Source organism: Lepisma saccharinum, chromosome 13 (assembly GCF_977018435.1).
Source record: "Lepisma saccharinum chromosome 13, izLepSacc3.1, whole genome shotgun sequence".
Classification (NCBI taxonomy): domain Eukaryota; kingdom Metazoa; phylum Arthropoda; class Insecta; order Zygentoma; family Lepismatidae; genus Lepisma; species Lepisma saccharinum.
Window position 1 is genome coordinate 80,137,321 of NC_139241.1, and position 21,864 is coordinate 80,159,184.

General features: G+C 40.1%; 1 protein-coding gene across 1 annotated transcript in view; it reads right to left on the bottom strand.

Annotated features, from left to right (window-relative positions):
- Positions 1-21,864, bottom strand: part of LOC145997073 (uncharacterized) — a 149,207-nt gene that overhangs the window by 48,293 nt on the left and 79,050 nt on the right. The window contains exon 3 of the mRNA XM_083133690.1: positions 11,661-11,801. Coding sequence (XP_082989816.1) covers positions 11,661-11,801 — 141 coding nt within the window. The remainder of the gene's footprint in view (positions 1-11,660; positions 11,802-21,864) is intronic.

Here is a 21,864-nt window from a genome sequence, read left to right on the forward strand (position 1 = left end):
CGTTTAATCATTTTTGGAAATATCTCAGTTGTATTCACTCATTTCGAAAGTTATTCAGTTTTTTTTACTCATTTTTGAAAGTAACTCGGTTACAGTTACTCATTTTGAGAGTAACTCTGTTACTATTACTCGGTTTGAAAACTAACTCAGTTACTGTTACTCATTTTGAAGAGTAACTCAGTTGCGTTTACTCATTTTGAAAAAGAAAGTTCTAATGTTGCCTCTAAAAACTTAGCTGCATTCCCTTATCAAGAACCGAGTTTCAATTTTTATTTTAAAAACTTGATTGCACCTCCGTAACAAGAACAAAGTTTCAATATTTCCTCTAAAAACTTGGCTGCAACCTTATAACAAGAAGTTTAAGTCTCTAAAAACTTGATTGCATTCCAGTAACAAGAACAAATTTTCATAACCACTCTAGAAATGTTGTTTTAAGTCTGCTTTATGCACAGAAATGCTAATCGGGACTGTACCTACATTTTGAAGTGTGAACCGAACCACTATGTGCCTCATCCGTGTGTCGAACCTGGGACCCCTTGATTACAAGGCGACGACGCTACCAGTGCGCCATCGAGGAGGCCCACTTTAGAAATGCAAATGAGATTGCATCCATGTAACAAGAACAAAGTTTCAAATTTGCCTCTAAAAACTTGATTGCATCCCCGTAACAGGAACAACGTTTCAGTGGCCACTCTAAAAACTTGATTGCATCCCAGTAAAAGGAACAAATTTTCATAACCACTCTAGAAATGTGATTGCATCCTCGTAACAAGAACAACGTTTCAATTTCCACTCTAAAAGCTTGCTGGATCCCCGTAAAATGAGCAAAGTTTTAATTTCCACTCTGAAAACTTGGCTGCATATCTATAGCAAAGAACAAAGTTTGCATTTTCACCTAAGGATGGATACGTGAAACGCGCTTCAGGAAATTACACCGACACAGAAATGGAGCATAGGAGGTGCGTGATGAAAGAGAGTCACACACGTGCTGCGAGACCAAATTGAAAACGCATCCGGACTTTCTAGGAGCCTTCGGTGAATTACAGATGTGTATTTTCCACTCCACTTTTCTTCCACGGCAACATTTTGCCACGGATTTCTTTATTTCTGTATAGGCCTCTATGTAATTTTCCCTCGAGTAGAGTTCACAGCCGAAAGAACAGGAAAAAAAAGTCTCCTCCAATTGCCGGTGAAAATTCCCTGTCCCGTAGGCAGAAGCAGCATTCGGGGCGTACGTGAGCGTGTCTTGATGACGGGCCTCCGCGGAAACCCAGTGGAATGTGGCGGGGAAACGACGCAAAAAGAGGAGTCAAATTACACGTCGGCGATTACTCTTTGCACCTGTCCTCGCCTCCACTCCTACGCAGGGGACGAGGCAGCGATCGGGAGTCCTCGATGCAAAGTGATCGTCTAGAAGGGTAGAATTATGAGTCATCAATGCAATACAGTCAGAGGTGTTCGTGGATATAATCCCTACATATCCTGTGTGTGTGACACCTAGTCTACATTTCATCTTTGATATAAGCGGAGTACAACAAGAACAACGACAAAACTTCTATTTGGTTCCTACTATGGATCGCCACAAAATACGGATTTCAAATTATCCGTTTCGGATAGTACAGATTTGATGAAGGATTTGCAGAAAATCCGTACAGTGAAAAACGAACATGACGAAAAAAAGACTATGTGGAGAGCCCGTTAAACGGATAAACGAGGAAATTGTCAGGATAATCCACACATTCGAATATCCGGACATTTCGGATAATCAGAATATCCAGATAATTAGGATAATCCGGGCAATTCGGATATCCTGATAATTCGAATAATCCGAATATCTGGATAATCAAGAAAATTCGGATATCAGAATATCCAACACCCTGATGTTTGAAATCCGGATATAAAACTATCCGATATCCGGATTCAATTTTATCCTGATTTTGCGACCCCTAGTTCGTGGATGTATCCCTACAGAACTCGTGTGTGTGTCACCACGTCTACATTTCATCTTCATTATCTGATCTACAACACGAACAAAATATCTTTTTGATGCAATCACACCACAACAATATGAACTCCTATTCGACAAAATTTCCATTTGGTTCCTACAGCTTCTTTCTGCGGCAAGAATAGAACTACAAATAAAAAGTTCTGGCATTTGGTTCTGTACTACCCTACCACCGCATGAACAAAGTTTTTCTACATCTGAAAATTGTGCTGCACATCTGTGGAAAACACAAAGTTTCTATTTCCACTCTAAAAACTGTGTTGCACATCTGTAGAAAGAACAAAGTTTCTATTTCCACTCTAAAAACTGTGCTGCACATCTGTGGAAAGAACAAAGTTTGTATTTCCACTTTAAAAACTGTGTTGCACATCTGTGGAAAGAACAACGTTTCTATTTCCACTCTAAAAACTGTGCTGCTCATCTGTGGAGAGAACGAAGTTTCTATTTCCACTCTAAAAACTGTGCTGCACATCTATGGAAAGAACAAAGTTTCTATTTCCACTCTAAAAACTGTGCTGCACATCTGTGGAGAGAACAAAGTTTCTATTTCCACTCTAAAAACTGTGCTGCACGTCTGTGGAAAGAACAAAGTTTGTATTTCCACTTTAAAAACTGTGTTGCACATCTGTGGAAAGAACAAAGTTTCTATTTCCACTCTAAAAACTGTGCTGCTCATCTGTGGAGAGAACGAAGTTTCTATTTCCACTCTAAAAACTGTGCTGCACATCTATGGAAAGAACAAAGTTTCTATTTCCACTCTAAAAACTGTGCTGCACATCTGTGGAGAGAACAAAGTTTATGTTTCCACTCTAAAAACTGTGCTGCACATCTGTGGAAAGAACAAAGTTTCTATTTCCACTCTAAAAACTGTGCTGCACATCTGTGGAGAGAACAAAGTTTTTATTTCCACTCTTAAACTTTGACTTCTTGCCTGCAGAAAAATTTCCACTCTTAAAAACTGTGCTGCACATCTGTGGCAAGAGCAAAGTTTCGATTTCCACTCTAAAAACTGTGCTGCACATCTGTGGCAAGAACAAAGTTTATATTTCCACTCTTAAAACTGTGCTGCACATCTATGGAAAGAACAAAGTTTCTATTTCCACTCTAAAAATTGTGCTGCACATCTGTGGAAAGAACAAAGTTTCTATTTCCACTAAAAACTGTGCTGCACATCTGTGGAAAGAACAAAGTTTCTATTTCCACTCTAAAAACTGTGCTGCACATCTGTTGAGAGAACAAAGTTTCTATTTCCACTCTTAAACTTTGACTTCTTGCCTGCAGAAAAATTTCCACTCTTAAAAACTGTGCTGCACATCTGTGGCAAGAGCAAAGTTTCGATTTCCACTATAAAAACTGTGCTACACATGTGTGGCAAATTTTCTATTTCCACTAAAAAAAAAAAAAAACAACAACCGTGCTCCACAACTGCAGCAAGAACAAAGTTTCGATTTTCACACTACATACATTTCACTTCATTGTTGTCGGAAGGACTTTCTACGCAACCCAAATGCAGAAATTATTTAAAAACTCATTTGATATCAATATATTTAGGGGAGCAATGTATTGCGTTCCGGGGCACGCGTGAAATAAGAAAACAAATATATTTCCTCGTAAATCACGCACAAGGAAATAAAGGAAAAAGTCTCCTGGTATCGCCTTGGAGCTTAATTGGGGACGATAAAGGATTGTGTATCCATTCTGAGATCTCGGGAAGACCAGTTACGTAATGGGTTGCTTTCCTGTGAGCTTCTTATATCGGAGTTTTCTCAGGGCTACTGAGGATGTTTGTTCCTTGCACCACACGGAAGGAGCCTTATCGCGGGCTTCTATCTCCGGCGGCCCTTGCCTGCTTCCACTGAAGGAAACGTGTAAAATTCACAGGAAACGCCGCGGACCTTTCCTCGCTAATCAGGCGCTGATACGACGAAGCTAGGTGCAGGAATGGTTATAGTGAAGAAGTCTCTCTATGTTTGGTTCATGGCGGGACTCGAACGTGGAATCTGTGGTGACGAGATCACAGCCGCGGCGGTCTGGTCGGTGTCACAGCGCGCTACGACGCCGGGGGTTCCGGGTTCGAGTCCCGGGCAAGGCATGGGTATTTCTTTGTCCAAATGAGAAAAACTGAGAAATGAAAATTTGAGGAAGTGGGATGGATACTACCGCTTAGGGGTATTCCTTGATATATATATATATATATATATATATATATATATATAATAAAAAGTCGGTAGGGCGTCTGATTGCCACGCAGGAGACCCGGGTTCGATTCCCGGGATGGGTCGTAATTTTTCAGGCCTTGTTGCTGGGGCTCAGCTTCAAATCAGTGTCTGTAGAAGGACAACCTTGGAGTTAGAGGCGACCGGAGAGTGTTGCTGATCACATCACCTCCAAAATGGCCGAGATCGAGAATGTGTGGATACCCTTCCCCTACTTCCCCTAAATGTGCCTTCATGGCACGGGGAACTTCACGTTTAGCTTCCAGAGAGGCTAACCTGGACTGGACCTACAGTTTAAAGTGGGATCCGAACCATGATTGACCCCGTCTAGTTCGCTACACCTTTTGACACTAGGTGTAGTGCAGGTGCATCCCAGTGTTAGGCTGGTGCAAAAAAAAAATGTGTTGAAACGCGTAGAAGCTTAGCTTTGTTCAAGTTCAGCGGTGTTCAATGCCTCTCTGCTGTGCTTACCGTCCATTTGATTGGTTAGCATGCACCAACCGTCCATTTGATTGGTTAGCATGCACCAACCGTTCATTTGATTGGTTAGCATGCACCAACCGTCCATTTGATTGGTTAGCATGCACCAACCGTCCATTTGATTGGTTAGCATGCACCAACCGTCCATTTGATTGGTTAGCATCCACCAACCGTCCATTTGATTGGTTAGCATGCATCAACCCTCCATTTGATTGGTTAGCATGCACCAACCGTCCATTTGATTGGTTAGCATGCACCAACCGTCCATTTGATTGGTTAGCATGCACCAACCGTCCATTTGATTGGTTAGCATGCACCAACCGTCCATTTAATTGGTTAGCATGCACCAACCGTCCATTTGATTGGTTAGCATGCACCAACCGTCCATTTGATTGGTTAGCATGCACCAACAGTCCATTTGATTGGTTAGCATGCACCAACCGTCCACTTGATTGGTTAGCATGCACCAACCGTCCATTTGATTGGTTAGCATGCACCAACCGTCCACTTGATTGGTTAGCATGCACCAACCGTCCATTTGATTGGTTAGCATGCACCAACCGTCCATTTGATTGGTTAGCATGCACCAACCGTCCATTTGATTGGTTAGCATGCACCAACCGTCCATTTGATTGGTTAGCATGCACCAACCGTCCATTTGATTGGTTAGCATGCACCAACCGTCCATTTGATTGGTTAGCATGCACCAACCGTCCATTTGATTGGTTAGCATGCACCAACCGTCTATTTGATTGGTTAGCATGCACCAACCGTCCATTTGATTGGTTAGCATGCACCAACCGTCCATTTGATTGGTTAGCATGCACCAACCGTCCATTTGATTGGTTAGCATGCACCAACCGTCCATTTGATTGGTTTAGCATGCACCAACCGTCCATTTGATTGGTTTAGCATGCACCAACCGTCCATTTGATTGGTTAGCATGCACCAACCGTCCATTTGATTGGTTAGCATGCACCAACCGTCCATTTGATTGGTTAGCATGCACCAACCGTCCATTTGATTGGTTAGCATGCACCAACCGTCCATTTGATTGGTTAGCATGCACCAACCGTCCATTTCATTGGTTAGCATGCACCAACCGTCCATTTGATTGGTTAGCATGCACCAACCGTCCATTTGATTGGTTAGCATGCACCAACCGTCCATTTGATTGGTTAGCATGCACCAACCGTCCATTTGATTGGTTAGCATGCACCACGTAACTACACACCACACCGTACGCAGCTACAGAACGTAGTGCAAATGGGGGACACACCAAATCAACACAGTAGACTGCTCGGTGTTGTAACCAGGGTCGTTAAAGGTCCGCTGCACGACTGGAACCTTTTTTCTCACACAATTTAAATACGGTATTGTTGCGTATTGTTACATTGAAAAAAGGTTCCTGGACCGAATTGAAATGATTGAAATATGGAAAGGTTATACACTGTCTGCAACTCATTTACGTTTGCTGATTTTCTCTCACAGTCCGGGATTGAATTTATGTACAATTACAGACCAGGCTTGGCCGATTAAAAGTTGCCTTCTAAAAATGTCCACGAGTACGTTTTACATTGGAAAGAAACCGTCACGTGTTAATCCGGCATGCGATTAACAGCCAATAGGAGCCGTCGATGAGGTAACGTGAGGCTGCTGTGTTCCCAGCAGATATTACAACAGGGAAGGTCAGTGCTGCTACAAGAAAGAGAAGGAACGCGCGCGAGAGAATGGGGCTACGTGGAGAGTGGTAACGTGACTGCAGCGTTTGCATTTCACCCATTTCTACCTTGTACCTTAGATTCTGGAGATAGCCAGCACCTGGATTAGTTTTTCATGCTCACAAGAGGATAATTGTTTATCGTCAGGTCCGTATTCGATCCAAGTTGCGTATTGTTTCATCTCAAAACGGAACTTGGACCCTATTTAAACTGATCCGGAAAAAAGGTTCCTGGACCGAATTGAAATGATTTACAGTTAAAACGGTTCTTTACGGTCCAGAACCCATTTACGCTTGCTGATTTTCTCTCCTGGACCGGAATTGAATTTTTTAAAAAACCCTGGACCTTCAACAACCCTGGTTGTAACCAACTGCACGCGTGAGTGAAGATAGAGTCAAAAAGTGCAGCGTGGTTTATTTTACTTTGAATTTTTTGTTGCCACTTTTGGCTGATGATGCGGAAACACACTCAGGAGACAAATTAAGTACAAAAGCTTTCTCTTTTACTCCTCATCCATTGTTTATAAGAATTAATGTAACAATGGATGGACTTTTGTGTAGTGTATTAAATAAATAAAATGAATGTCCAATGTCGCAGCAGGAACTGTGGCCCATCGCCAAACCCATTTGCCGGAACGGAGCCCTGCCTAGTTATCCATCTTCATGTCTCTTTTCTTTGAATTCTGTGTGTCTTTACATTAGAGATAAGCTAATTTTGCCCCCCCCCGTAAAAATAACGAGATAGGCTAATTTTGCCCCTCCGAAAAAATAACGAGATAGGCTGATTTTGCCCCCTCTCCTGAAAAAAATAACGAGACTAATTTTGCCCCCCCGGAAAAAAATAACGATAGGGTAATTCCCAAAATATAATGATAGGCTTATTTGCCCCCGAAAAAATATCGAGATAGGCTGATTTTGCCCCCCCCCGAAAAAATAACGAGATAGGCTAATTTCCCCCCCCCAAAAAACAAATAACGAGATAGGTTAATTTTGCCCCCCCAATATATAACGATAGGCATTTACCCCCGAAAAAATAACGAGATAGGCTAATTTTGCCCCCCCGAAAAAATAACGAGATAGGCTGATTTTGCCCCCTCTCCCGAAAAAAATAAGGAGGCTAATTTTGCCCCCCCCGGAAAAAATAACGATAGGGTAATTCCCCCCCCGAAAATATAACGATAGGCTTATTTGCCCCCGAAAAAATATCGAGATAGGCTGATTTTGCCCCCCGAAAAAATAACGAGATAGGCTAATTCCCCCCCCCCCCCGAAAAAATAACGAGATAGGCTAATTTTCCCCCCGAAAACAATAACGAGATAGGCTAATTTTGCCCCCCTAAATAAATAACGAGATAGGTTAATTTTGCCCCCCCAATATATAACGATAGGCATTTACCCCCGAAAATATAACGAGATAGGCTAATTTTGCCCCCCCTAAAACAATAACGAGATAGGTTAATTTTGCCCCTCCCCCCGAAAAAATAACGATTTAGGCTAATTTTGCCTCTCCCCGAAAAAATAACGAGATAGTATGCTAATTTTGACCCCCAGAAAAAATAACGAGATAGGATAATTTCTCCCGGAAAAAATAGCGAGATAGGCTGATTTTGCTCCCCTTGAAAAAAAATAACGAGATAAGCTGATTTTGCCCCCTAAACAAATAGCGAGATAGATTAATTTTGCCCCCCCCCCCAATATATAACGATAGGCATTTACCCCCGAAAATATAACGAGATAGGCTAATTTTGCTTTCCTAAAACAATAACGAGATAGGCTAATTTTGCCCCCCCCGAAAAAATAACGATAGGGTAATTCCCCCCCCCGCCGAAAATATGACGAGATAGGCTAATTTTCCCCCCGAAAACAATAACGAGATAGGCTAATTTTGCCCCCCCCCCAAACAAATAACGAGATAGGTTAATTTTGCCCCCCCAATATATAACGATAGGCATTTACCCCCGAAAATATAACGAGATAGGCTAATTTTTGCCCCCCCCTAAACAAATAACGAGATAGGTTAATTTTGCCCCCAATATATAACGATAGGCATTTACCCCCGAAAATATAACGAGATAGGCTAATTTTGCCCCCCTAAAACAATAACGAGATAGGTTAATTTTGCCCCCCCCCGAAAAAATAACGATAGGGTAATCCCCCCCGTAAAAATAACGAGATTGGCTAATTTTGCCCCCCCGAAAAAATAACGAGATAGGCTAATTTTGCCTCTCCCCGAAAAAATAACGAGATATGCTAATTTTGACCCCCCGAAAAAATAACGAGATAGGATAATTTCTCCCGGAAAAAATATCGAGATAGGCTAATTTTCCCCCCCGAAAATATAACGATTTAGGCTAATTTTGCCTCTCCCCGAAAAAATAACGAGATATGCTAATTTTGACCCCTCGAAAAAATAACGAGATAGGCTAATTTTACCCCTCGAAAAAAAATAACTATGTAGCTCCATTTCCGTTCCGTCACTGGCAAAAAAAAAATCACGTAAACCGAAAGGAATTTAGAATAAAAATATTGAAAAGAGAGAGAATTCCTTATCGGAATTGACTTCCTCATTTATTCCTGGTGTAGATATCGAGAAAACCAATTAGCAACAGGGAGAACCGGGGGATGGGGTGTCTAATTGAACTGAAACATTTCCAACGGTTTCACAATCATTCCTTGTTTATTCAACTCCCGACATCTCATTCCGAGACAAAACGTCAAACTGTTCCTCTCCCCCTACCCGCCCCCCCCCGGCGGAAAACTCCCCCAACCCCCTTTCTCCTGGCTTTCTTCAATTTATTCTTCGTGCTATTGACAAGGTGGCTCGGGTTTATTAAACTGCTGGTGACATCTCGTGTTCGTTTCCGAAACTATTATTAATTAACTAAACGTGTTAATTATGGAACTGTCACACGCATACAGCCACGCGGGCGGGGGTGGGGTGGGGTTGTTTTCGACAGCTGGGCGCGACTTATGTCTTCTTGTACTTGGCGAGGAGTTCGGAGGTGCTGCCCTCTGACTTGAGATTTCCCGTGATTGAGGACCTCAAGTTTTGGCAATCTGAATATTACCGGGTAAGGTTATTATTCTTGCTAGGAAGAGATTGTTAGTGGTAAGAACCAGTGATCAGAATACTGCGATTTAAAAGTAGTTTTGCTATAAATAACTTACATGCAACGTTCACCCGTGCTCACAACAACACTAACGTAACCACAACAATGGGCCTCCCCAATGGCGCAGTGGTAGCGTCATTGCCTTGTAATCAAGAAGTCCCGGGTTCGATACCCGGTGGAGGCACAAGTGGTTTGGATCCCACTTTAAACTGTAGGTCCAGTCCCGATTAGCCTTACTGTGCATAAAGTGGACTTAAAACACCAACTCAAACCAAACCAAACCACAACAACACAGCGCAGGAGTACAGGACTCTGCAATTCTAAACAAAGAGTTGAACAGTGTAAATGACAATAATTGATAACTTTTACAGAATACAACGACCACGCAGGGTCGAATAATAAGATAAGCTAATAAACGTAGAGGTGGTTCCGTTAACGTTTACAGAATACAGCGACCACGCAGGGTCTAATAATAAGCGAAGCTAATAAACGTAGAGGTGGATCCGTTAACGTCACAGAATACATTTAAACTAAAAGCGTACGCCTCACAGGGACATTCCGCTTAACTTTTTTATCTGAAATTAAAAAGAATATATAGCGACTACGCAAGGTCTAATAATAAGTGAATGGCGACCATGCAGGGTCGTTACACACATCCACTCTTCCAAAAAAAAAAAAATGACCGACCTCCGTGGCGGAGTGGTTAGCACAACGCGTTACGACGCCAGAGGTCCCGGGTTCGAATCCCGGCTAGAACTTGGATGTTTGTGTTTGTCCGAAAATGAGTAAAAACGAGTATACAATGAAAATTGACGTGTGAATGACGGGGGATACTGCCGAATATGGGTATTCCTTTAAAGAAAAGAAAACGTTGTTAGCGCTACTACGCCAGGGTTCACGGGTTCGAATCTCGGCCTGGACGTGGTGTGCTCTATTTATATTATTTTATGTTCATGCAAATATTTCAATACAGTAAAACCTCGTTAAGCCGGACTTCGCTTAATCCGGACAGGCAAAGAGGGGGGGGGATGCACGGTTTTAAATGTGGCTAGAAGTCAACAAGAGAACTTCCAAAAGAAAAGGCAGTCAACCACTGATGAAATTCTGTTTCCCGCAGACTTTATAGCCTACTCCTTTAAATACACTATAATAAACTTGTTTTGTTCCTATAAACGGAGTGTTAATGCACTTTCTACTGTTCTTTTAGGTTATTTCAGTTAATCCGGACTTTCGTTAAACCGGTCACCTTATCCCCCGATCCCCCCCCATTAGTCCGGATTAACAAAGTTTTACTGTATTTATTATTATTTATTGAAGTGCTCGGGTTCATTAAGAAAGAAAGTTATTAGAAGCTATACTGTAGATAAATTGTTGTCGTGTTGTGTTTACCAATTTCAGAAGGCTTCACTGAGTTCAATGCAAATTGTATGACATGGCAATTTCACTCGAAAAGTTAAGGATGATACATTTCGCTTTGTAACTCAAAATTTACCAAAATGTCACCAACCATGTTTTACACCTGAGCCCTTCAATTGCAATACAGAGAGTCATTTTAGTAATCATTAATCTCGGATCTTAAAGGAAAAAGAAAGACAACACTATGTTAAAAAAAAAAGTCAAGCGTTTCGTTTCGTGAAAATATCCATTTCGAAACTTGTTGTGATAACAATGCATGTGAGTATTTTATAGTATGTATCAATCTCATTATTAAGAATACTTAACAATATTTATATTTGGTATTGTTGGCTAAAGAAGAGTAATATACAGTGTGGGTACTGGCGTACGAAGGAGGGGCGCTGATGGGACATCCCTCACCATAATCAAAATTTTCAAATGGAAATAGTAAAGAACTCGGAGGGGGGGGGGTCAGTGGTAAATACCAATCCCCTAAAATGTCTGAACAAAAGGTTGAAAATTATATTTACGAAATATTTTATTGTGCAAACCTCCTACACTCCCGTCCCCCAGGAACGCAGCGATATAATATACATCTTCACAACTCCAGTCCCCTGAAAAAAAATATATATATTTTACCGCTAGTGAGGATGGCGCATATTGTGCCTACCAAAGTCATTTGGCAACAGTGTCCGAACCCTGGCTGTTGTAGAACATTTAAAATAAGATCCCTACCTTGTAATGAGTTCTGGCCAGGAACTTTGAAAGCGTCACTCTTGCTACGCAGTGTATCCAACCCACGAAGAGGATTCGCGAACATGGTGTCTAGGAACGGTCGCTGTCCCAAGACGTTGGCTCGGAACTGCTGCTGTTGTCCTGTGGAAACAGAGAATGCGTTAATCCTTTCATTTCTGCTTCTGTTCGGCTGTTGCAGCCGCTTTTCCCCCCCTCCGTTGCTTAAATCGCGACGATGTTAATGAACAGGGAACGGATTTATATTATAGAGGGCCAAATTTGGATACAATTTTATCCGGATATCGGATAATTTTCCATCAGAATTTCAAATATCCGGAAACTGGATATTATGACAGCCGGATAGCTATACGGATTATCCGGATAATCCAAATCATCCAGATAACCTACACCCGGATTATCCTAAATGTCCGGATATTTGATGTGTACATTATCCGGACAGCTTTATCGTCTTTTATTCGTCATGTTTGTATTTCACTCTGCGGATTTTCTACAAATCCTTCATCAGATCTATACTATCCGGATGTTCGGATATTCTTATTATTCCTTTCATCCGAAACGGATATAGGATAATTTGAAATCCGAATATCCGTTATCCGGATTTTGTGGCAATGTAAATATATATTTAGTGCTGAGCCGATACCCATATACCCGTGGCCGTCCTGAAGGGGGGGGCAAGGGGGCCGTGGCCTCCCCCTGGGAAATGAAAGTCAACCAAAAATTATGTATTGCACACATATAATTTCATTTCAGCCACAATAATATGTATTAATTATTGCATGAACACCATAAATCAAATTCAAGTAATGTTTTTTTAGGAGACCACACACTTTTGGGGGAAAATGTGACTTGTTTGCCCTCCCTGGAAAAGATAATACCTTCCTTGCCCCTCCCTGGAAAAAATCCTGCGGACGTCCATGCATATAGCGACACCGATACTCCTAATTACCAACGGTACCGATGCTTGAATATAAGAACTAAAACTTATTCAAAATTTTGATTAATATTAGTGGTGAGTATCCAATTATAAGCATCAAATTGCCAGAGGTTTGGTTTTAAAATATTCCAAAATTAAATCAGAAGTTAAATTAAAATATATTTCATCTAATCTGAAAATAAGGTTTTTTTTTCCATATAATGTTCGTAAAAAATCAATGGAAATTTCGAAATTTGCATAACTTGTAGGATAATTAGATTCCGCGAAAGCGTCCAACCCATACTTTCCGATACCACTGGTATTGGCGCTGCCCTGTGTGTATGTGGTTATTTTAGTCGAAATATGGAATTAAATATAGATTTTCAATTGTGAAAAATAGCAATTTTCATTAAGAAAGCCGTTCACCTATCTAAATAAAATGCATTACGCTTACATGACCTTAATTCTAATGCAGAATTCAAATACAAAATAGGCCTTTATTCTCTGTTACCAAAACAACGGCTTACCAAACTTTCTTCCAAGTGCTGAAACGTGAATCTCCTCATGTTGTCCCTAAATACAGATTTATACTAACTGCGTTCATATCGCAAGAAAGTAGATGGGAGTATATTTACAATAGGCAAGCTTGGGCTTGCATTCTCTATGATTGACAAGAATGCTGGAATAACAGAACAGGTCAAGTATTAAAATAAACAGAGTGTGCAAGACGAACATAATACAGATGAACGGAAACCTTTAGTATTGAACACAAAGTGGAAATTATAGTAAAAGCATAAATATGGATTTTATTTATATGTAAAAATAACTAAAATATGCAGAAAAAAGGGGGGTCAATATTATATGTAAAAATATGGAAAATTAAAGCAGGACTTTTGGAGGCACAGATAATACAAAATTGATTTCAGCAACGTATGAAGATATGTATTTATATATAAATCCGATTTATTCGTGTAAAACAAAATAAACACTTTCATATTTTCCCCCCAAACATTACTGTTATTCAAATTAGCGATTATTATTAAAATAATGTCGCAGATGTAATTCTCCGTCCCAAAACCATAATTGCAAGTTGGCTGATCCCGCAACGTATAGCTTTACCACTCATATTAAAACGAGAGCGCCCTCTCATTGTTGCCAAAACAAATCATCCTCGCCATATTGATACACTTGCTTGTTGCAATCAATTAGTAGCTGCAATGATTCCAATGCATTTACACAATTACACAGAACGTTAATGCCCGGAAGCTTGATTAATAATTAATTATTTGCACAAATTTTCCGTTCTACCCTCCAGCTGCAGCCCCCCCCCCAGCCCCCCTCTTTTCCCCCGCCCCCCGCCTCGCTGGAAGCGGATGTCGGTGATTAGAGCTTCGAGCGACATCTGTTAATGACTACGAGTAATTAATCGGATCACTATTATTGAACCCCGTTGCGCGGGAACGCGCAGTCCGAGGGGGGAACAGGGGGGAAAGGAGCTAAAAATTGGAGATGAATGCCCACTGGGGAATGGAGGTTGGTGGTGCCGCTGCTTGGTGAAGGAAATGGTGCTCTGCTGGTTCTGGTGCTTGCGAACAGTCGAAGAAACTACGTCAGTTATAAGTGCGCGTGTTGTAAGAAGGGGGGGGGGCGGCTGGGGGCACGGTCCCCTAGTTTCTGTGTCCTTGTATAGAGGAATGGAGGATACGTGTATGAGTTACTGAGAGGCCCACGGCAAGGGCGTCACCTAATAGGTATTTTTGTAGGGGTGGTCAAGCCATCGATGAAACTTGAATTGTAGATTGTTGTTTTAAGTTAACTATATGCACAGATAGGCTAATCGGGTCTGAATCTACAGTTTTAACCCTACCGTGCCGTATGAGAAAGTTACTTACCTGAAGAGTGGGGGGAGGGGGTGCTCAGAGGCTCACACTTTAATTAAATCACTAAAATTCAAGATACAATTTTCATACTGAATCACTGCTTCCTTTGTTGTTCATATAGATACAGTTATGTATTAATTATGTCCTCGTCCGTGGCCTAAGGCGCTGTGCTTTGGGCTCCGACTGGGGGACGGCATCGGTTCGAGTCCGCCTGGGTTCAATCTATGGGTTCTCGGTCTGTGTGTAGAACCGGTGGTAACCCACCATGCATCTTGAGGAAATTGGGGAGCTACAGCGTAATCCGGTCTCGGAAATCTCCTATAACGGCTGAGGGTTCGACGTGCTGACCCCAGGTCACCCCATTACCGGTTGAAGATCTCCACACCTCTAGGTAGGATTGTGGGAGGGAGACTGGCAGTCGGGAGATAGGACAAGGTCCTTCAAGGGCTATCGAGCCACGGATTATTATTATGTATTAATTATAATAATTAGAAAAATTACCATCATATTACAGAAACATTGAGAAGACCCAAGGAAACAATGTGTTTTTTCCCATTTTTTTATAAAAATTTTTACACTAGGAAAATCAAAAAACAAGATGTGGTGGGCCTAACTCCCTCCCCCCCCCCCCTTCGGGTAAGCTAGGGTTAAAGTGGAATCCCAACCTATGTGGAAATGTGCCTCCACTAGGTATCGAACCAGGGACCTGTTTGAATGTTAGAAATAACAACAATAATTATGATTAATATGATGCTTATGATTGTTATAAAATAACAACTGTCATAAAGGTAATAAAATAAAGTAAGTTTTCTAAATTATTATTATTATTCCTATCTGATTGGGGAGACTATTCTACACGATCCGCCAGATGACTGAATATTCAGCACAAATTTTTAAATTATAATTTTTACGTTCCATTCAGCCAGTGTACTGAAATGCATAGTTCTAATTTCTTACCCTCTGCACATTTTGTTCTAGAAAAGGTTTCAAAAGTTCATGAGGAAATTGTAGTCATGTGTGTTTATGTTTTGTGACCGTTCACATAAAACTCTAAATTTTGGAATTTTGAAAACCATGGAACCATTTTTTCTATGGTTTAAATGGTAGAATATGAGAACACAAATTGGTCCCTGTATTTTTTTTTCGATCTATACAATTTTTTCTACATAATAAAATAATTACTTTTATAATTAAACGATTTCATTTTTGTTATCTACTGTCGCTTTTCTGCCACTTTTGGCTAATCGTGACGATAGGTGATGAGATGATGAAATTTATGAAGGGACACTCACAAAGAAGACCCACGTCCAGGCCACAGAGGTCGCTTGTAATTAAACACATAGTACATATGAACTATTTTTGATTGAAATATTTGAACATGGTTTTTATGCAATATTTTTTTAGAATATGATTTTAGTAATTGTGGACAAACTATGAAGTCAGGAAAGTCAGATTAATTGCTTAATTGGAAGCACCAACGTCCTATAAGCTCGTAATAAACCGTGCACAAACAATTATTTTATGTGGCGCGGGATCGGGCTTGTGCCCTAATTGCCCCTCCCTACAGTGCACACAACGGGTTCCTATGCAATTTTTCTTGTTCCGTATGTGCTGTGATGAAAAAAGACAGTCTACACAATACCTCATAACACATACGCTTACATTAGAACTCTTTTTAATCACGACTCTGCTTTCAAATTTCTTACTGTAGGTCTAAAAAACCGGTTTCGCATGTGCAGTTTTAGTGAGAGCATCGTATGTCATGGCTTTGATGTTAAAAAGTTATCTTCGCCCCTAACGCAAGCTAAAAAAAATACTTCTTTCTGGTGCTAAAAATACGTTTGACCCCAAAATATTACTCATACAACACACAAAAATTCCCGAAAAGGGATTTTTAGCTGATTAACAATGTTCACATACTTTAAAATGTCTCTACTCTTTAGCCTTTTCAGATTATTGCTATCCAGCACTGGCCTGTGTTCCTGTGACGTTTTCGCTCCAACTCAATTACCCACAATTCCTTCGCCCTTGCTTGTTTTCAACTTGGCTTGGTACGACTTGCTGCGTGGTGGCATATATCGCTTCAAAACGTTTAATTTGGCGCTGTTAACCATAAACATAGTATATGTATGGAATTTTTACACTGTGTCTATTTCCTGAACCATGTTCTTAAGAGCCTGGAAGTAAATTGAAGAGTAAATATGTACGAAAACACGTTAGTCGCTTTCGTCTCGAAAACGGTTGCACTGCATACTGTGAGTACATTTGAATGGCTTATTGCAGAAAGGGACATGAGTCACATTTTTGAGGTATCGGAGTTAATGGTATTTTTGATTTTCCTAGTTACAGACACATCTTTTAGTGCAGAAAGGACGTCAGTCACACGAAACTATAGCCAAGAAAATGCGCAGTGAAAAGTGTACTTTCATGCAGAAAGGTACCAGTCACACTGACTCGGGTCCTTTTCTGCAATAAACCTAGCTACTCTGTAGCGACGGACAGTGGTACCTTTTCACAGAGAAAGAGAAACCATGTGGAAAATAAACTTGGCAACTCTGAAACAAGTGACAAGCGATTTCCTTTAAAAAAAGTTCGTCTGTAGCCGTGGTCTGTAGTGCAGAGCTGTGGCAACTGTTGTTAGAGGTTTTGTTGCGATAGTAGTGTTAGTGACGTGAGCGTTGACAGTCCAAGAAAACGTCGGAAAGGAATTCGACATCCGGAAACATATAACAGAAATGTGATTAGAAGTGCAAGGGTGAATGGACAGGAGTATGTGAACTACAGGGGTGTTACAACACCTGCGAAAAGAGTGCGGTCGCCGTGTAAGTGCCCCAAAAATGTTATGAACAATTCAACGAAGTCGAACAACGTGCAGTGTTTGACATATTGTATAGAATGCAAAGTAAAGATGAACAGGATATACATTTGCAGAGAATGATCCATGTTTCAAATGTTAATACACATCAACCACGCAAAGAAGATGCTGCGTTACACGAAAAGTCGTTTAAGTACCACGTACTACTGGCAAGTAGCAAAATACAAGTTTGTCGTGTGGCGTTTTGTAGACTTTATGATGTGTCAGAGAAAAGAATAAGGCGATTCCGGAAGTTACTGTTAGAGGGCAAAATACCTCATGATATGCGAGGACAGAGTAAAAGTGAGAATATGATTAAAGCTGAGGATATACAGGCAGTGGATGGCATATCACGTATTTTCCAACTAAACGTGGACGGACATTATGCAAACATCAAATACCTACATGAAAACCTGTCAATTCAAAAGACGTATAAACTGTTTAAAGAAAAATACTCGGTAAATTTCTCGTATACAGTTTCTACTACAAGTATTTTAAGGAAAATTTTGCGTTTCGTTTTGGGAGGCCACAGATAGACACGTGTGGTATCTGTGAAGAACAGACTAACAAAATGAAGAGTATACTCTTAAATGACAATGCAAAAAGAGTTGCTGCTGCCAAATTAATAGTTCATAAAAGACGATCATACAAGTTCTACACAGCACTGAAGGATTATGCAACTTATTCTCGTTCTATGGAAGATACAGTGGGGCTGTGTTTCGATTTCATGCAAAATCTGGACCTACCAAAAGTTCCTGTACAAGACATGTTCTATTTTGGTCAGCTGACTGTAAATACGTTTTGTGTGTTTAACATGAATACAGGACATTCTCAGTTTTACCTGTATCATGAAGGACAAGCAGGCAAAGGACCAAATGCCGTGGTGTCTTTTCTGTTAGATTATATTGCAGACTATGTGCCTCTTAGTGTTACAGAATTGCATCTTTTCTCGGACAATTGTCCTGCACAAAATAAAAATCACAAATTGTGTCGCGTTCTACTAGCATTAACGGTAATTGGCAGATTTCACAAAATCGTGCATCGTTTTCCTATCAGAGGTCACTCATATCTTCCATGTGACCGGAAGTTTAGTGTGATTCGACGTCCCATCAGACGTTGTAGCCGTATTTATACGTTGTACGAACTGTGTACAATGCAATGCAATGCAGCTCGGGGCGGTCAAAATACTGTCAAACTTATTGTTTGTAACATTGTTGATTTCGCAACGTGATGTCCTCATGTCTACTAAAAAAATGTGTCATCTGTGGAAACTACCATGCGTTCCTACAAGAATAGGCAGTATTTTCAGATTTCCATGTATCATTACTTTGAATACTGTGTTGAATATAAGGGTACTGTCAAGGTTTCCGAATTGATCAAAGGTTTGACAGTCTCACACCTTTTATCTGTCCAAAGGTGCAAGAATTGTAATTCTTACGCCACGTACGTTCCCAGTTGCACGTATGCCGATCAAGATTACTAAATTGAAGGACATACGAACTACCTTGTCGTATGTACCAGATGACGTCAAAGGATTTTATGAAGATATTCTTCAGTGGCCCACTCCACGTGCCAATGAAACAGACTCAGATGTAGAGTAACACATGCATGTATGAGCTCGTACATTATTGTACTTCAAACACCAACAATAAAGTCCAGAAAGTGCAGTACACTGTCATTTATTGATGAATCTATAATTTCCTGTGGCATATATAACATAATCTAACCTAACCTAGCTTATGTGGCAACGACATACGGGCGTTTGTAGGACATTTCTCGTCTTATTTCACACAGTTTCCACTTTTATTGGAGAAAGGTACCGGGATCACAACTTTTTCATCTCCACTTTCAGCAGCATACTGCAGGGGGGCACATTGAGGGTTGCAAAATTAACTATTCATTATGCTGAAAATTTGAGCCAACAACGACACATTTCTTTCTTACACTATCAATATTATATGATTTATCTTGTTTTTCTCAGAATTGTGCAAAAGTGACTCAGGTCCCTTTCTGCAATAAGCCATTCATTTGCATTCATTGCTATAAACTGCAGACTGTACTGTACTGTACTGTCAATATTATAAGCGTGTATGTATGTACGTGTTCCACACAGGATATGTTTTCTTAATATTTGTTTTTGCTTGTGTTAGTGTTTGTGTGTGGGTGTGTGTGTGTGGGGGGGGGGGAGTTTCCAAAGTTACAAGACAATTATTGCGAGGTAACCCGTTCGTATTATTGTCAGAACATGCTTTTACTTTCGTCAGCACGGAACGTTGTATTCGAACGTGAACTAGACTGATGTTAACAGTAAGATCAACCTGTTGAATGCGAAAAAAGAAACGTATTTCTATAATAAAATGACGCATGGTTTTAAATTTGTCTTCTATACTGCCAAGTTGACAAGTGTGCAAGGGCAATTTCAGTTTTGACGTTTTTAATCCGCACGAAACTTTGAAGTTTGTTGGGAAAGGCCAAACGTTCCTGTTATTCCGAAAGTTGTCCGTTTGTCATTCTCGTAAGCATTGTTACTTCGTACTTTGTTCAATATTTGTGTAATGAAATAACAGAGCATAAAAAATGTAAGTACAATGACGTAAGAAACTTTCCTTGTTCACAATGCTACTCAGATTTCTTACTATCATTTGTACAGCTTGCAACGTTGTCTGAAAATGATATTTTTGCGTGTATATATCGCCATGACTTTGCCCTTGCACATAAATATATGGGCCGAATGGGATGTACAAGAATTGTAAGAAATAGGTAGGCGAGAATAAAACTTCCCCATTCATACATTACCATTGGTGAAGGTAATAAATAGGCTTGTAACGTCATCTGTAAATAATGTTATCGTGTCCTTATCGCTTTCGTCTTACACGAATCTATCGTCTTTGTGTTGTAAAATCTACGGAACATTTTCTGAAATCATCTACGATAAAGTGCCTAATTAAAAAGTGTGTTCTTTGGATGTAGTCTTGATTATTTTGTAACAAATTCTTAGGAACTGAAAGCCATGGTTTAAATGGCTAATTATTCTGCTGGGCTGAATTGTGCTGGCTTTCTGACATGAACACAACCAGAAGTGATCGAGTAGCCATGACAGGATATTGTATTCGTATGAATGCTTTGCTTTAAATGTTTTATGCTAATTATATTTTGTGTAGTTTTCGTTCCACTGCGTTCATGTCATTGTTTGTGATTTTTAAACTGTGATCTGATAAGAGATAAATTTAGTAAAACGAATCTATAGGTGTTAAAAATCAATAAAATTCTTAACATCTATTGTTTTGGGAGGGGTGATGTGTAACTAACAGCTCGGGAAAACTGGCATGGGCAGTAGAGCAAAAATGGAAGTAAAAACTAGTTAAATCTACATTTACTGCAACTGGAGTTGTCAAATATTTTTTGCACAGTTTTTACTAGTACCGTTATTTACAACGTTTTATTCAAAGGGAATTAATTAGTGATGCGTATATATACACACATTTATTTACATAATCAACTAATGTAGATGGGATAATGTATTGATGAAATTCGAGCAAGCATTGAAACAACTTCTGTTGTGTACTATAGAAAATGATTATCTGTTTACGTTGCGAGTGTAATTGGAGCGATAAATAACCTGGAAAATTAGAGTGAAAGCGGATTCAGAAGGGCTCTCAAGTCAAATTTACGTTCATATTTTTATAAATATACCTTAATACATTAATTTTCTATTATTCTTGTTATGAAACCAATTAAATTCAATTTTAATAAATAAGATATATCCTAATATTTGAAAGGCCACTATTTGTAATTAGGTAACCTTAAAAATACTATTATCTACTTTAACCCCTTGGAAATATGAGCATATTATCGAAAAACTTAGTGATTGTCATTTTTCTTTTAGGAGAGGAGTCACGTTGTGCGAATTTTCGCAGCTGCAATATGCATTGTGTGGACTACATCACTGCAGACAACGTTACATTACGCGATAAAGATAGGCACACTGCAATGATCTGATACAGTGGCGTATTGAAGGTATGAGATAAACTAGCTTTAGGAATCCCGAATTGTGGATGGATTATTATTAATTTGCTTAATAATTTTTGTGGTGTTGTTTGCACGCTTTGAAGTGTACAGGGTGGCCTAGAAAAAACTGTAATCGAAGTGGTGGCAATACTTTTGGTAATCTTTTTTGCGGCCACCCTGTAAATTAAGTATATATTTACATATTGGCACTTTTCAAGTTTATAGGACCTCCACGATGGCGCAGTGGTAGCGTCATAGCCTTGTAATCAAGGGGTCCCTGGTTCGATACCCGGTGGAGGCACATAGTGGTTCAGATCCCACTTTAAACTGTAGGTCCAGTCCCGATTAGCCTTACTGTGCATAAAGAGGACTTAAAACATCAATCAATCAATTTTCAAGTTTTTACTTACTTTTTTCTAGTTAGATCCCAAATAAAATCTGTGCGTTTAAAATCCAGATGCACTGCTTCGCTTCGCCCACTCGCTTTCTACTCTTTTCTACAGTTATGCGTGGCCCTGCTCGGAAGAT